The 17,613-nt window shown below is 47.1% G+C and overlaps 1 protein-coding gene across 2 annotated transcripts in view; it reads left to right on the top strand.

The window, feature by feature from the left end:
- Nucleotides 1-17,613, top strand: part of MATN2 (matrilin 2) — a 147,214-nt gene that overhangs the window by 21,545 nt on the left and 108,056 nt on the right. For both annotated transcript variants that reach the window (XM_040261013.1, XM_040261012.1), the window contains exon 2: nt 14,589-15,158. In XM_040261013.1, the coding sequence (XP_040116947.1) occupies nt 14,589-15,158 (570 nt within the window). The remainder of the gene's footprint in view (nt 1-14,588; nt 15,159-17,613) is intronic.

Below are 17,613 nucleotides of genomic sequence, written 5' to 3'. Positions count from 1 at the left end.
AGGGGTGTCCTGCGGTGTATGCATAACCCAAGTAAACGAAAATGATGAATTTTTCCTTGGCTGGTGCAGGGCTGTGGAAGCTTCCACCCCTGCCTCTGTGTGCCTGCACCCCTCTCCTTCCAGGGAAGAACTACAAGACTGCATTTAGCAAAGCCCCTTCCTGTGGTCCTCATCCCCCCAGCCTGACCCGGCTTTGTTATTATTCACATGTCTCTGCCCTGAGCCCAACTTCCATCTGGACTCTCAGAAAGCTGATGAGGCCATTGCTCAATGTACTAAGTTAAAATGCTCCTATGGGCCAAATGCCAGCTTTAAAGCTCTTTTTTCACTTGGAAGAGAGGCGAGATCACCTGTTTCCCTGTGCTTTCTATACTGTCTTGTATTGGGGGATGGGCACTGTGTGTGTGTAAATAACCGTTTTAAGTGATAGTCATTTCTCAGTTTGAGCAAGGAGGAAACCTGGTGAGAAGGGTTTTGCTAGAGAATACCAAATCAATTCTGTTATCTATTCAGTCAGCTTAAGGAATTTTAAAACCATTGTCTATTTCAAAACTTCTTTATACTTCTTTTCTCAATTAGAAGAAAGCTTGTATTTGTGAGACACTGAGAGGAGGTGTGAGGGGTGTTATTTGTTTGTTTTTGTGGTTTTTTAGCACAACTTAAGCAAACTGCTTTACCTTACAAGGAAATTCAATTCATTGGAAATTGTTTTTCTCTCCAGGGCTAAACTGGGGCAGCTTTCTTTCTGGCTCCCTTGCAAAGAAAATTGTCCAGGGTTCTGGAAACCACAGTTGTTGAACTTCATATGATGGCCCTTTTCTTTCAGCTCATGTAACAGTTACGAGAGGAGACTGGTGTGATGTGGCATGTTTTTTCTTTCTTCGTTTTTTTTTTTTTTTCTTTTCCATTTCACTGGCTCGTTGGTGCACACTCCCCGAGGGCTTTAGAAAGCTGTGTTCCTAAAGGAATTTATGACAGTCTGCAGGGAGAATAGAAATTTGAGCTGGTGTCAGCCTAGGATCCCTCAGGGTACTACCGGCCCATGTCTCTGGTTTATGGAGCACCATTGCTAGCCAAAGATGCAGGCTCGTCCACAAGGACCTTCTTTTAAACAAAAACAAACACATCATGACATTGGCAAGTATATTTTACATAAAAACTTCCCAGTGTGTATCTCTACAGGCAGACAGAATCCATCCTGCCGGGGCTCTTCTTGGTTTGGGTTAAAGTGTACACAGATCAAATCTGGCAATGAGTTTCACCATGTGCTACAGAACTCTGGTGCTGCTCGTAGGTGTTGGAAAGAAGGTGATGGAATGAAAGTTGACATTCAGACCATATCTCAGTGCTTGAGGGAAGCACATGAATGTTATCAGCTGGCATTCAAAGCAGGTCTGTGTGGGCAGAAGAGCACAGAAACCACCTCTGTGGATGTACACAGTTCCTTTTATCCTCAGTAATGGGCCAAGACATAGAAATGTATTTGCTCTGTGTCTTTGCTGGATTCATGCCTCCGTGTTCATAAGCACAGTGTCTACGGACTGTTCTTTGCGGTTGAAGATTCAGCTGTTCTGGCTAAGCATATGTTATGCTTACCGAATAATAATTCATTTTCCCTGCCTCACCCTGCAGTCATCTGTATGTGTGTGCCGCTGACTCCCTGGACTGTAGCCCTGGTAGGCCAAGGACTTCACTGTCTAGGTGTCAGCAACCACGCAGCACCAGCACTGTACAGACAGATCTTGCTTTATTGTGCTTTGCTTTATCGTGCTTCACAGATACTATGTTTTTTTGACAACCCTACATCAAACAAGGGATTGAACCCACATCTCTTGTGTGAAGAGAGACTTTGCACTTAGGAGAGTATGTCTTAAGTTGAGCTTTAACTCCTGAGTCTCATTCGAGTCTTTGCCACTCGCCCTCCCATATATTTACTTCAGTTCAGTCGCTCAGTCGTGTACGACTATTTGTGACCCCATGGACTGCAGCATGCCAGGCTTCCCTATCCATCACCAACTCCTGGAGTTTGCTCAAACTCACGTCCATTGAGTCGGTGATGCCATCCAACCATCTCATCCTCTGTCGTCCCCTTCTCCTCCTGCCTTCAATCTTTCCCAACATCAGGGTCTTTTCCATTGAGTCAGTTCTCCGAATCAGGTGGCCAAAGTATTGGAGCTTCAACTTCAGCATCAGTCCTTCCAATGAATATTCAGGATTGATTTCCTTTAGGATTAACTGGTTTGATCTCCTTGTGGTCCGAGGGACTCTCAAGAGTCTTCTCCAACACCACAGTTAAAAAGCATGAGTTCTTCAGTGTTCAGCTTTCTTTATAGTCCAATTCTCACATCCATACATGGCTACTGGAAAAACCATAGCTTTGACTAGATACACCTTTGTCAGCAAAGTAATGTCTCTGCTTTTTAATAAGCTATCTAGGTTTTCTTCCAAGGAGCAAGCGTCTTTTAATTTCATGGCTGCAGTCACCATCTGCATTGATTTTGGAGCCCAAGAAAATAAAGTCTGTCACTGTTTTCATTGTTTCCCCATCTATTTGCCATGAGTGATGGGATCAGATGCCATGATCTTAGTAATGGTAAAGAATCTGCCTGCAATGAGGGAGACCTGGGTTCAATCCCTGGGTCAGGAAGATCCCCTGGAGAAGGAAATAGCAACCCATTCCAGTATTCTTGCCTGGAGAATCCCATGGACAGAGGACCCTGGTGGGTTACAGTCCATGGGGTTGTAGAGTCAGACATTTTCACTATCAATGTGTTAACTGGTGAGTGGAGGATAACTTCATTAGGCTCTTCTCTGGGACATTTTTCTGTTCAGAAGAGACACTTCATGCTAGGTCACCTGCTGAGAAACAGTGGCTAAAAATGCAGGCACCGGACTCAGACTGGCTAGGGGATGAAATCTCTTCTCCCCACCATTCATTCTCCTCATGCCAGCAGACTTGTCGTTTAGCCTCTCTAAGACTCAGCGCCCTCAACGGTAAGTTAAAGGTAATAATTGTGCCTATTTTACTTTTACTGAGTCTAATCAAAAGCCAGGAAACAGCTGACCTGTGCGTGATCTGACAATGGATCAGAACACACGAGAGGTAGGAGGGGGGCTCAGGATTGGGGAACACATGTGCGCCCATGATTGATTCATGTCGATGTATGGCAAATACCTCCACAATATTGTAAAGTAATTATCCTCCAATTTAAATAAATTAATTTTTTAAAAATAAAGGAACCCACGAGAGACTATAAGATGTAAGGTTTCCATATTTGCCAGGTTGCTCCTGGCCTTGGGGAGGGAGGAGGGTGCTGGGGTATAGGAAGGGGTCTCTTCTGGATTCTTGCTCCCTGGCCTCTCTGATGGTCTTTCAGGCGCACATGCCCCTTGGGGTAGAGTCTTATTCGCTGCACCTAAGAATCACCAGGAACAATTGTCTAAGTGCAGGTTCCTGGGCCTCAGCCTCAAAGACTCTAATTCACTGGGTCTAAGGTGCTGCCCAGGATTCAGCATTTTAAATAAGCGCCCTCGGGTGCTTCTGATGTGATCAGGACCTTGAGGGTCCCCACTGTGGGCTGTTTACTGTACCTGCACTGACCAGCTGCCACAGCCCACTGTGCAGAAGAGAGTCTGCAACTTCTCTTTTCGCTCTCCCACACCTCCCCCCACGTAGGCACATTGACAGAAAGAAGCCAGGGCAAACTGAGCATCTATGTGCGTTACACTCTGCTGGGTACTAGGGATTTATAGAAGGCGCTGCACGTGGCCAGTGTCTCCATACACGAGATGCTGGGAGGAGAATGCTTAAGACGTAGGTGACCACAGGGCTGAGCTGAGGAGGTACTTGAAGGAGCATGGTGTATAAGGAACTACTGAGTTGGCCAAAAAAGTTTGTTAGTTTTCCATACCGTCTTATGGAAAAGACTGAACAAACTTTTTTGGCCAACCCAATACAGACCATTAGATTGCTGGGGTTTAAGGTGTAGGGCACGGCAAGGTGGGCGGGTCTAGGAAGCTCAAAAGTTCATTAGTTCACTCTCCCATGACCTTGCTGTCAGTGACCTTTAGGAGGGTGGCTGTTGGAGAAATTGCTTTGAGGAGACAGCATCCTGGGCTGGTTTATACTGAGAACTCACAACTGCCAAATTGAGCTACTGTGACTGACGAAACTCACCAAAATATTTATTCAGAGGAAAGTTCTGCTATAAAGAGGGGAAGAGTAGGGAAGCTCTGCTATAAAGAAGGTCCATTTGTTGGGAGAGTCTCTCTTATCTCCCAGGTCAGGAAAGCCGTTGCTGAGATGATGGGGCCTTAAGGTCTGGAGAGGGATCTAATGGGAGTGAGCGGAAAAAATGGCTGGCTGGGCAAATTGGTTTCATTTTCGTAAGCCCCCCGGACCCCTACTCCAGGCACTGGGTGGTGGGAAGGGGGTGAGGGATGTTGTGCTGAGAGGACTCCTGCGGCTGAGCTTCGATTCTGAGGCTAGAATGGATTAGTGCAAGGGGCGGGGGCTGGGATTCTTGGGGTCCATGTGCGAGGCTTGGGATTTGCTCTCCTGGCTGGAGACTTTATCATGAGACTGGCTGTCAATCTGGTTGTTCCCTTTCTGTGGTTTATACAGTTGATTTTTTGAACTTTATGTGCAGGATTTGACATTTATACCACTTAGATTTCCTCCTGTTAGTTTTGACTCATTATTTCAGCCCTCAGAAATCCTTTCTGGCCCTGACTCTGTTATTCAGCTTTTTACCGATTCCTTCCAACATTGTGTGTAGTGGTGTACAGAGAACCACAAATGCCCCCAGAATTTGGAAAACGGTGTGGAAAATGTTACCAAGTGGGGAGTGATTTGCTAATGTGTCTACGATATGTCTTCAATCCCATTAAGAAGTCCAGGGTGTCTCCCTAATATAATATAATCAACTTTTCAGATCACTCCCCAGGGGTTCTTTAGGGAGATGTGAGTGGAGTGTGATTGATTTGGAGAAAGGCATGGCTCATCAACTGCATTATAAAATGGCTGGCGTGAGGTAACTCAGCAGCTGCTGACTGACTAATAAGGGACTAAGGGAAGGGAAGAATTGAAATGTAGTCCTTTCAGCCTTGGCCAAGGACCACCGTGCCCCAGTCAAGTGCCCTAAGTACAGGGCAGTTGCAAGCTAAGTCTCACTGGGAGCAAAAATGAAAGGTGCTCCAAACTGCCTCTGAAATATCCATAAAATCACCTGCAAACCCCAGGGCTGGTCACCGTTTGCAGGCGCATAGGGACAGAACACTGAGGCAGCCGCAGGGGCCACACCTCAGGCGTCCGCGAGCAGGCGCTCATTGAGTGTAATGATGGGTGTTACAAGGTAGTTTTTTCTCTGTCTGTCTGTCTTTGTTAAGCCCATCTAGTTCAATACACACAGACTAAATGCTTATGGGATGCAATTTCCTGAATTCCGACATGCTGTTTTATATTCTTGTAATGGAGAATACATACCACTTGTATAGTCTGAGGAGACCATCTCTTAGGACTTTTCTATTTCCTTTGCCCTGACCCCATGCCTACAGCAGCCCTCCATCCCAAGTGTCTTTATGTAGAAGTTTGTGTGCACATCGTCTACATGGCCACCCTTTTTATTTCTCATTGGAAAGTAGTAAGTTAGCACTCATTATCAGATAATGTCTCAAAAGTACGATTAGCTAACTTACCTTTATTCAGTTTCTTAGAAGTGAATAAAATTGAGCACTTCAGCCTTTGTTGCAGAGGCCCCCGGACTCTGGAACCAGGTTGGCAAAATGATTCCGTTATTTGCAGGGCAGTGTTGACGGTATCCTGAGGCTGAGTCCCGGCTGAGTGGGAGAGGACAGGAATTGATTAGTAATGTCTGCCAGGGACAAGGGAGGAAAAGGGGGCCTTGCTGAGCCTGCCTTAGAGCCTGGGTACCCACACCAAAGACGGCAGTCACGCTCTCCCTCTCACTCTGAGCCCTCTGTTTATCTTTTTCATCTGCCTAGTTTATTAACTTCTATTATCATTATTTTTCTCTGTGCCTGCTATTCACAATTGGGAGTCTTCCCTTCATTCTGCTCCCAGAGCCTGACACACAATAGGTCCTCACTAAATATTTGTTCAAAGATTGGCTCTACTTAAGTGTTCTACCTAACTGGTCAGGATATGTGCAACCTGCCTTTCTTCCCCACTGTGTGTGTGTGTGTGTGTGTGTGTGTGTGTGTGTGTGTGTGTGTGCCATCTCCTTCTCCAGGGGATCTTCCCGACCCAGGGACTCAACCTGCGTCTCCTGCATTGGAAGGTGAATTCTTTACCTCTGAGCCACCAGGGAAGCCCCTTCTTTCTCACTGGAGTCAATTAATTGCCTTGTTGAGATCCAAACTATAAATCTCCTCTGATTCTCCTGATCTATCCCATCTAGGAATAAAAACATAAATTGTGCATTTTTCCCCCTTCTCAATATCCTGGTTCATAATCATCAAGTTCTCCCTCCCCCTCAGGCCCCCACCCCCACTTTCTCTAATCATAAAACTGCTTTTCTCCCTTTGAAACTCTTGGTGAGCTAGTTTTTCCTCTGTCCCATTGTGACCTTTGAATCATGTTTCACGGTGTTTCTGGTTACTCTTGGGAATTAAAGTCCTAATAATAAGAAGAGCTTTAGCTCTTGGCTCACTGCCACAGTCTCCAACATTACTCTCAAAATTCTTGGTGATTTCAATATCCGCATGAATGCTCCCTTCTTCACAGGATCGTTCCTAGAGTATTCTTGTCCTCCACCATATCTCAGCCAGTGACCTCTCTTATCATACTCCTGCCCCTGTGATTACAATAACTGCAGTCCCTTCATAACCTCCGTTTAAACCTCCTATTTCCCCTCAGCTCGCCCCTTCTAGGATTCCAACTTCAACAGTCCTTTGACCGTATCTAGACTTTCAATCCATTGACTCCACTGCTTTTTCTCTGCCCTTTACTCCTTCCTATCTTCTATTTCATATTCCCCCAGCTTAATTTCATGGGAAACCTTATAGCTGCTCTGTCACCTACCTTGGTTGCTTTCCTGATCCACCAACTCTTGGCTGCATGAGAACTCTGGTTATAGCAACTTCCTCCTGCTTTCCTCCTGTACCCGTGTAGCCAAGTGTAGCTGGAGCAAAGCTATGCTATCAGTGTCCCTTCCGATTCATGCTCACTACCCTCAGGTTGGCCTATAATGCCACCTGGAAATCCTATTCTGGTGCCCTTGTCCATCTGCTCTTGTGCTGTCCTAGAAATTACTCCATTTTCCCCCTTGTATCATTCCTTTTTTAAAGTTCTTCTTTTTTTTTTTTTTTAATATTCACTTTTTTGGCTGCGTCAGAGCTCGGTTGCAGCTCTTGGGACCGTCGTTGCATCATGCAGCGTTTTCCGCTGCGGTGCACAGTCTCTCTGCTTATGGCTTGGTCTTCAGTAGCTGCAGCACGTGGGCTTAGTAGCTCTGTGGTGTGTGGGAGCCAGCTCCGACCAGGGATTGAACCTGAGTCCCCTGCATTGCAAGCCCGACTCTCCCCCACTGGATCACCAGGGACGTCCCCACAGTCTTTTTTTCAAGTGCCCATATACTGCCTGCTTGTGGGAACTTTACTGGGAATTGTTAAGAAGCTCCCACTTTCTGAAATCTGTCTCCCTTCTCCACCCCACCTTGGGCATTTGCCTGTGGTCCAGGTCATGCTTCTCCTGTGCCCCACAGCCCATCAAAGGCCAATGACCTTGACTTTTTATCTCCCCCAGGGCCCTGCTTCTCCTGATCTCACAGGAGGCACTTGTCCAGCACAGGAGAATGTGAACAACTAGCAGCTTCATTTACTGAGATGCTGCTCTTGAGGGAGGCAAGCATCTGTTTTCATCGTTTCATTAAATTAAAAAAAATTACAAATAGGCATTTAGCAGGGGGAAAGCACTTGGCAGGAGGCAGGCAAGTTCGAGCCATAGCTTCAGGCCCTGATTCCAGGGAAGGAAAGAACTGACCTCAGAGAGCCAGTGCTGTTCTGGTGCCTCTTGAGTGTGCTGGGAAGGGCAGGTCTAAAAGGACAGAATCTTTTCTGAGCATTACTTGGTGGTTAAGAGCATGGGCTATGGAGCTGGGTTCAGATCCTGGCCCCTCTACTTTCTAAGTATGAGACCCTAATCTAGGCATCTAACCTTCCTAGACTCACTGTTCTCATCTATAAAATGGGAATAGTACCTGCTAAGTTGGGTGTGAAGAATAAATAAGTCACTCTGGGTAAAAGTACTCAGAACAAGTCAAGTACCCAATAAACAGTAGCTATAAATTATTGTTATATTCTCTTTTGAGTCTCACGATAGCCCTGTGAGGTATTATCCTCATTTCACAGAAGAGACTGAGGGCCAAAAAGGTGAAGGGGAGGTGATAGACCACATGGATGGTAAGTGGCATTGGCTGGGCTCGCCTTGAGGTCACAGGGCAAGCCTGTGTTCGCTTGTTTCACTAAGCATTTGTGACCTTTGAATCATGTTCCATAGTGTTCCTGGTCACTCTTGGGAATTAAAGAAACCCCTCTGGTTAGTCCTAGTAACAAGAACAGTTTTAGCTCTTGGCTCATGGCCAATTGCTCCAGCATTAGAGAAATGTTGCTGTTTCACAGAGTCCCTTTCAGTGTCTGGATGAAATTATTTTACCCCCATCATGGAGATTCACATACCTTCCTTCTCCAAACATGCCCTGACCTCTCTGGGCAGATGGTACCAAATATTTGCTGTACAGTTACATGGTTATAATTGAATTTAGCCACAGCAAGGGAGACCGATTAGCAACAAATCTACAATCCTGGGAGGAAGGAGATGGTTCCAAGGCTGCACATTGTAATCCTGCTGGGGTGGGAATGTGGCTTAAAATTGTTCTGGCTCAGGTTCACCTTCTCTGTGGGGGAAGAGACACTTGTTTGCCCAGTGAGCAGGCTGTGGAGTCGAGATGACAGAACTGGAAGTACTGTGCACAAGGCTTAGACTGTCACTTTTTGGTTTGGGGTATGGTGTTTTATCGGAGAAGGCAGTGGCACCCCACTCCAGTACTCTTGCCTGGAAAATCCATGGATGGAGGAGCCTGGTAGGCTGCAGTCCATGGGGTAACTAAGAGTCAGACGTGACTGAGCGACTTCACTTTCACTTTTTCCTTTCATGCATTGGAGAAGGAAATGGCAACCCACACCAGTATTCTTGCCTGGAGAATCCCAGGGATGGGGAAGCCTGATGGGCTGCCTTCTATGGGGTCGCACAGAGTCGGACACGACTGAAGTGACTTAGCAGCAGCAGCAGCAGCAGCAGCATGGTGTTTTATGATGTGCCCAGATACCCTCTTCCAACTGCTGCAGAAAGTCTACAGTGAAAGGCGAGATGGAAGAGTATGTGTGTTCTTCTCTTGGGCTAATTAGACAGGGATGCTGTTTATCAGAACTGATATGTGAGAGGAACACACACAGAGGAGATGTTTCTGGAAACATCTCTCAGCAGTTCCCAGGTGGAGAAACTGTGAAGGCAAATATTTCAGAATGTCCTAGAGTGTTTACAAAACTTGTATTGCAATGCCAGTGGTATTGAGACTTTTCCCAGGCACCCGGATGGTCCCAGGCCTGACCCTAGTGAGCCCTGGGTTCTCGTGGAGGTGGAGTCACCTCTCTGAGCCTCAGTTTCCCCTTCTGTAAGGTGAATAACTTGGACTCCATTTAGATCCTTCCAGCTCTAAGACTTTATTAGTCTGTAAGTTCCTGGACCAAAAGTTAGAAAGTGACTGTGTTCCCTCATAAAGTGGCAAAGATTTGAGTCCTGGACTCAGCAGGACCTAGACCTGAGGAGAAGGGGACGACAGAGGATGAGATGGTTGGATGGCATCACTGACTCAATGGACGTGAATTTGAGTAAGCTCCAGGAGTTGGTAATGGACAGGGAGGCCTGGCGTGCTGCAGTCCATGGGGTCGCAAAGAGTCGGACATGACTGAGCGACTGAACTGACTGAACTGAGACCTGCCCTAGCACTTTTTGACTCTGATTTGAATCCATCTCCTTGAACTGCCCGTTCTGACTCAGTCCCTTCCACCTGAAGCCTTGCTCCATCACCCGGAATTCCGCTTAATTCTACAAACGTTGACTCAAGACTTAAACTGTATCCCCACTGCATGGCTGCAGAGATGACCAGTTTCCCACATTGGGTAATCCACAGTAAGATATGAGGTCAAGACTTACCAAAACTTCCTTTCTCCAGAAATCTCTCTAGGTCCTACACTCATGGTTTCGCAGAGCGTGGTCCTTGGACCAGTGACATCGACTTCACACAGGAACTTGCTGGAAATGCTTATTTTCAGCCTATATCTACAGAATCAGCAACTCTGGAAGTGAGGCCCACAGACCTTAGTTTTTAACAAGTTCTTCAGGGAATTGGGAGACACCTGGAGTCCGAGGACTACTGATCCGGCCCTTTCCAGGACAGGCTGCAAAAGCTATGTCTCTGAGCTCTCAAGGGACCTGAGGAGACGTCCAGGAGAAAGTTGGTCACTTGGGCTACCAGAACTTGTTTTCAACTCTCAGCCACAGCTCCCTGGAGGGTCCCTCCAACACCGTTTCTAACCTCTGAGGTGGTTTTGTGAATGCCAGGCGTTGTGAAAAACTCTTCATTTGTTTTGATGAGGAGTCCAGCAGAGCACATCATTCCTTGTGCAACTTCCAGACTCCCCTTTAAATTGATTGTGATGCTTGCCAGGATGCCTGGGGACCAAGACCCACAGAAAGAATCCCAGTCCCGGGGGGACCCCTGCTTCCAGAGGAAGAGCGTTCTTAGGGAGCCAATGTGCCGTCTCCATGCCACCCTCCCTTCCAAAGAGCCTTTTGTTAATATCCTCCCACATGGCTGGGTCCAGGCTGGTTCCAGTCCTTCTGAGCAGGTGGAGATCACTGGGTCCTGTTCTCCCTGGAGTCAGTTCAGACTGAAGCTGGTAGAGCAGGGGGTGTGTGTCCAGCCTCAGTCCTGGGAGGTTTATCATGTGTTGCCCGGACCCAGGGCCACATGCTAGACCACAGACACTTCTCATGGAAATTAGAGAATGGCACTCCCTCCAGGGGCCTCCCAAGGGCACGCAGCCCCTGGGGCTCAGGACTGGGCTGGATTTCAGGCCCTTGCTCTTCCTCGGGCAGGTACACAGCTGTCCGTGGCCACCCTGCCCCTCCCCAGCTGGAGCCTGGCACAGGGAGGACTGAGGAAGGAGAGGGGTGGGGAGTAGTGTGGGTGGAGCAGAGCCTGCCTGTGAAGCTCCCACATATTGTGGAGGGTCCCGCCTGCTGGGCCCAAGACTCAGCTCTTTACCCGCAGCTAATCCTCAGAGCCTCGGTGAGGTGTTGTCCTCCACAGAGTTTTTCTGTTCCTAAATTATAAGAGATTTTCAAACTCTCAACACCTTCATGCTCTCATCTATCCAACAGATATGGTTCCTTTGCTCTTCAGAGCTTGTTCTGGAAACCACAGGAGACCATACTGATGAAAGCTGTCTGGAGTCAAGATGTTAAAATGTCAGGGTCGATATTGATCTTATCCCTGGGTCCTCAAAGGCAGTTTCTGGAGGCTCTGGTTTGAGAAACTCACCTTAAATTCACCCAGCCCCCGGTGTTATGTGTGGGTGCCACCAAAGGTCAGCTTTCTGCCATGATGCTGGTCTGAGGGGTGGCGGGTATGTGCTTCTGCCCCTAAAATTGTTAGGCGTGTGAGGCTGCAGTGCACGGGCTGTGTGTGTGCAGGCGCTCAGGGGAGAGGCAGGGGCTGGCAGGCTGGCCTGGACAGGGTGACCTCCCTGGCCTTTCCCACTTGTCATTTCAATGACTGGGCGCACTGTTTCATTTTTGGCTTTTCCCCTCTTTTTTGCAGCTGTGCTGATTGGGATTTAGGGCAGGCATTTGAGATCCCTCTTCTAATCCCTGTCAAATTGGGATTTACCAGTGGGAAGTCTGGGAAAGGGAGGGAGGAAGGGGAGAGAGGCCGGAGGCCGTCGCTTAGAACATTGGAGAAATTCCAGGAGGAACGCCCAGCCTCCACCTCCACCCTCTGGGGCAGAAGGCCTCTCATCTCATTCTCTTTCCAGAATGCCTTCTTGCTTCAGTACTGGAGGAGTAAGCATCACAATTGCGCTGGTAACGGAGAGACTCTGACACTTGCCTTTTTTCCAGCTTAACTGTGCCCTTTGTTGAAATGTTTCTTGGCCAGGTACCGTCTCCATCTCCACTGCTGCCCCCACCTGCCAGCCCCCTACCCCTGGTTGAGATTGTTTCCTTCTCAACCAGATTAGTGCAACAATGGTCTGGATTGTCCACACTGCACACCCCTACCTGACTCAACTGACCTTTTTTTCCTTTTTTTTTTAAAAAAAAAAAACTGAGGTGTAGTTGATGTACAGTATTATATAAGTTACAGCAACATAGTGATTCGCAGGTTTTAAAGGTTAGCCTCCATTTATAGTCATTAGAAAGTATTGGGGAATTCCCTGGCAGTCTAGCAGTTGGAACTCTGCTTTCACTGCCGAGAGCACAGGTTTAATCCCTGGTCAGGGAACTAGGATTCTGAAAGTTTTGTTGCAAGGCAGAAATAAATAAAATGAAACATTGACTATATTCCCTCCATTGTAGGATATATCCCTGTAGTTTATTTTATGCACAGAAGTTTGTACCTCTTAATCCCCTAACTGGTGTATTGCCCCACCCCTTCCCTGCCCCACTGCTAACTGCTAGTTTGTTCTCTGTAGAGGACTGTTTCTTTTTTGTTTCACTAGTCTTATTTTTTAGGTTTCACATATAAATGATAGCAGTTTGTCTTTCTCTGTCTGACTTATTTCACTTAGCGTAATACCCTCGAGGTTCATTCATGTTGTCACAAATGGCAAAATTTCATTCTTTTTTATGACTAATATTTCACTGATTATATATAGCACGTCTTCTTTATCCTTTCATCTGTTCATGGACACTTAGGTTGCTTCCTTATCTTGGCAGTTAGAAATCATGCTGATATGAACATTGGGGTGCCTATATCTTTTTGAATTAGTGTTTTTGGTTTGTTTGTTTTTTTTCAGATAAATATGTGGGAATAGAATTGCTGGGTCATATGGTAGTTCTATTCCTAGTGTTTTGAGCAACCTCTATAGTGTTTTCCACAGTGCCTGCACCGATTTACGTTCCCACCAACCATGTATGAGGGTTCCTTTGTCCATATCCTCTCCACAAACTTCTGACCCATTCAATTGACCTTTTATTACATAACTTCCCTGCGGAAGAGATAAGTTACATAATATAATGCTAATCATATTATGCCCATCAGCTGTGGTATCAGTACAAATTTCAATCTGAATTTAAAGTCTTTTTGTAACTGACTTCAAGCTACCCCTCCAACTTCATTCCTATCCATAACTCTTAGCAGTGCCTTCAACACTCATTCTATTGTCTGCTATATTCATGCCATCTTGGGCTTTTGTTCATGGGCTTTTCTCCACATGTTCCTTCTCACAGTCCAGACAATATACATCTGTAAAGCCAGCCTGTGTCCCATCTCCTTGACCCCAGCCCAGTTCTCTGAATACTTATCATCTGCACCAAACAGTGTCATACTAGTTATTCTTTCCTTTTTCCGTTAAGTCTCCCCAGGTAGACTGTAAACTCCTTGACTTGGGTCCCCACCCTAAGCATCTTCTATACTTCCTGCAGTATCCAGCCAAGCTAATGTGCTGTGCAGTAAATAACAAAGTAATTTTGACGCTGCTCAGATGTTTGCCCACCTAAAAACTACACTGATGACTTTCTAGAAGCTGAAGTTCACTTCTTTTGTAAAAAGAAATAGTATCTTTTTTGCTGCCAATATTCATGATCACCCAGTCAAACACATATACATCCTTACAACCTTCCTGAGTGAAGGAAATGATGAAGATTTGAAAGGTGACCCCTGGCCCTAGGATTTCCAACCTGCATTGGGTCCTTAACAATCTTATTTTATTTATTTTTAATTGAAGTATATTCGATTTGTGATATCATGTTAGTTTCAGGTATATAGCTCAGCAATTCAGTTATGCAGATATATATAACTTCTTCAGATTCTCTTTCCTTATAAGTTATTACAAAATATTGAAAATAGTTCCCTGTGGTATACAGGAGGTCTTTGTTGGCTATCTGTTGCTAATTTACTGTTGTTCAGTCACTCGGTTGTGTCCAGCTCTTTGCAGGCCACATGGACAGCAGCACGCCAGGCTTCTCTATCCTTCACCATCTCCCAGAGCTTGCTCAAACTCACGTCCATTGAGTCAGTGATGCCATCAAACCATCTCATCCTCTGTCATCCCCTTCTTCTCCTGCCTTCAATCTTCCCAGCATCAGGGTCTTTTCTAATAAGTTGACTCTTTGCATCAGGTGGCCAAAGTATTGGAGCTTCAACTTCAGCATCAGTCCTTCCAATGAATATTCAGGACTGATTTCCTTTAGGATGGACTGTTTTGATCTCCTTGATAACTTATATATAGTCAGATATTTATGCTTAATACTCTTATGATATGTTTACCCTCTCCCTTTTCCCCAGGGAGCACCTGTGAGAACAAGCGAGCGGACGTGGTTTTTATCATCGACAGCTCGCGCAGCGTCAACACCCACGACTACGCAAAGGTCAAGGAGTTCATTGTGGACATCTTGCAGTTCTTGGACATTGGCCCTGACGTCACCCGTGTGGGCCTGCTCCAGTATGGCAGCACGGTCAAGAATGAGTTCTCCCTCAAGACCTTCAAGAGGAAGTCCGAGGTGGAGCGCGCCGTCAAGAGGATGCGGCATCTGTCCACGGGCACCATGACGGGGCTGGCCATCCAGTACGCCCTGAACATCGCCTTCTCGGAAGCAGAGGGGGCCCGGCCCCTGAGGGAGAACGTGCCTCGGGTCATAATGATCGTGACCGATGGGAGGCCCCAGGACTCAGTGGCCGAGGTGGCTGCAAAGGCCCGGGACACAGGCATCCTGATCTTTGCCATTGGTGTGGGCCAGGTGGACTTCAACACGCTGAAGGCCATCGGGAGCGAGCCCCACGAGGACCACGTCTTCCTGGTGGCCAACTTCAGCCAGATTGAGACGCTGACCTCAGTGTTCCAGAAGAAGTTGTGCAGTAAGTTCTGCTCCTCTGCGGCTCTTCTGGGGGCATTGTTGGGATGAGGTCATTCACCTTCCTGTGTTAATTCTGTGCTACCTGGTCCCAGGTACTGTGCTGGCAAGGGGTCTTTAGCAAAGGTCGAGATAAGACACAGTGTTCTCTTGGGGCTTACACTATGGCCAAAGACGCTCATTAAGGATGCAATTTACAAATAAGTAATTAACTGTAGTTGTAAGTGTAACCGGGGAAGAATTGAGGGCAGGGCCTGACCTAGGCCAGGGGCTCAGGGAGATTTCCCTGGGGAAAGGACATTTATACTCAAGCTGCTTAATGAGTCAGAGTAGGGAGGAGAAGTTTTCCTCCAGCACCTTGGATTGGCCTGGCATTACCTAGGTTGGAATTCATGAGTTGGAGTAAGCATGAAAATGGGGAAAATGTAACTTCTCCTTGGATGGCGTGGAATACCAGGCATTTTTGCTCGACAGTGGTGCTAGCTGCGGATGTTTTCTCAACCCAGAGAGAAGCCTAGTGCATCAGGGGAGGGCAAGACGTGCTCCTGGTGCCCCCACTTGACAAGATGGCAGGTGCCTCCCAACTTCTTCTGCAAGGTCATGCCTCCCCAAGTCCTCAAGCTGCCTTATTCTGCGTTAGAGGTCTTCTCCCCCTTCGTGCTTTCCAACCCTACTCTCCCTTCCTTGCCAGACTCCTCCCAGGAGCCTCCAGGCCGAGCTCCTGTTTCAGCTCTCCCGAAGGCCAGCTTGTCCTCTTCTTGGTCTCCAGCTTCTGCCACTGTCTTCTCGTCCTTTCTTCCTCCAGAAGGGCAGGGGCCCAGGGTGCCAACGCAGGCTCTGCGCTGGTCCCTGGAAATGGGACAGGCCTCCTGACCTGGTAAAACAGTGTTCAGTCCTGCCTTGCCCACCCCAGTGGCCTCTGTTCTCTCCAACTGCCTTGCTTCTTTGATGGGAAAACAAAGGCAAATGTCTATTCTGAGATGACTAGTATTTCCCTGGAGTCTGAGTGGAGATTGACCTTATGGACCAGACTCATCTCCAACTCCCCAGGAGCGAGAACCTTTGGACCACTTCTCAGAATGTGAAAAAGTCCCTCCATCACCTCTCCCCTGCCCCACCCCATCGAAGCCTCAGGAAGGAAGAACAGTGTGCTTTTGATGTGTCTTTAAAGTTCTCTACTGAAACTGACTTCAAAAAGCAGAGAGCCCATTGATTTTTTACTCCAAAATCAAAAGGTTTACTTGAAAAATCAATGCCATGAAGGAAAAAGAAACTTTCGCTGTGCAATGTCACTTGGAAAATATTCAGAAGTGCCATTTCCCTGGCGCCATAGAGGGTCTGGGCCGCTACAGTGTGCCGTGGCCTGAGTCACCTGGAAAACTTCACCCAGTAGAATGCGCTGCAAACATTTTTAAGGTTTATGACTTTAAATGACTTCTGCAGAATTTATGCTCCCCCTTTCCTGGAAATATTTTTAAAAAAAGAAAGAAATTGGTCCTGTAACAGTTTTGACAGGTTTATTCATTTGTCTCGGAAAAATGTTAATGGAGGAGCTCTTCTCTAAACGCTCTGAATTGAGCAGCGAAGGGAAAGGTAATATGACGAGGGTGAGGTTGTGAACTTGCTCGTAGAAGAACCTTCTCTCTGCTGTTTGACCAGGCAGCAAAACTAAAAGACAGTTTGGCTACCCACCTCATTTCTGTAAGAGCTCTAAGAGAACATCAGTATTATGCCATTCATTCATTCCCCAGGGCCCAGAAACTGAATCCCTCTTCCCACCCTGCAGGCCAGCTCCTGAATCTCCGCATCACAGGGCTCCACTGAGCAGAGCTGTCAACTGTCTTGAAAGGTTAAGGGGGCCCCAGGGCCTCTTTGTCAACTGTGCGGTAAAGATCGCAATAACTAACATTTACAAAGCTCTTTCTCTTGTGTTTTCACACTTGATCCTCACAAAAATCTGGGGAGGCAGCACGGTACTATCCCTCCCTTTTATAGGACTGTAAACTTGTTAAGTGGATTCCCCAGGAACAAGCAGCCAAGAGATGGGGGGCGGTGGGCGTTCTGCTTCCAGACCTCTTGCTCGTTTCACCTCTCTTCGCTTTGGGAGGTAGACATTCCTCTTTTAAGGTAAACGGTTTTCTGAGAGCAGCATCTGCACAGTCCAGCCACGCTAGGTCCACCAGCTCTGAGGTCGACATTCACCTTGGAGTTGGATGGGAAGCCTTTGTGGGGGGGGCGGAGCTGTCTCAATGACACCCCCTGCCAACTGTGCAGATGCTGAGCACGTCTGTAAAATGGGGCTTTTACCCGCAGAGCGTAGATGCATGAATAGATGGCATTATAAGCTGTAGAGTCCTATTCCGTGTGCACCATGGTGTGTGTGATTACAGTCAGACACACAGAGGACCAGCAGGGTAGGCAGATGGCCTTGGGTTTGACCTGCTCTCCAATCCTCAGAC

Source organism: Oryx dammah, unplaced genomic scaffold (genome assembly GCF_014754425.2).
Source record: "Oryx dammah isolate SB20612 unplaced genomic scaffold, SCBI_Odam_1.1 HiC_scaffold_19, whole genome shotgun sequence".
In the NCBI taxonomy this organism is placed as follows: Eukaryota; Metazoa; Chordata; class Mammalia; order Artiodactyla; family Bovidae; genus Oryx; species Oryx dammah.
Note: the sequence above shows the minus strand (reverse complement) of the source record. Positions and strands in the feature narration are given on the sequence as shown.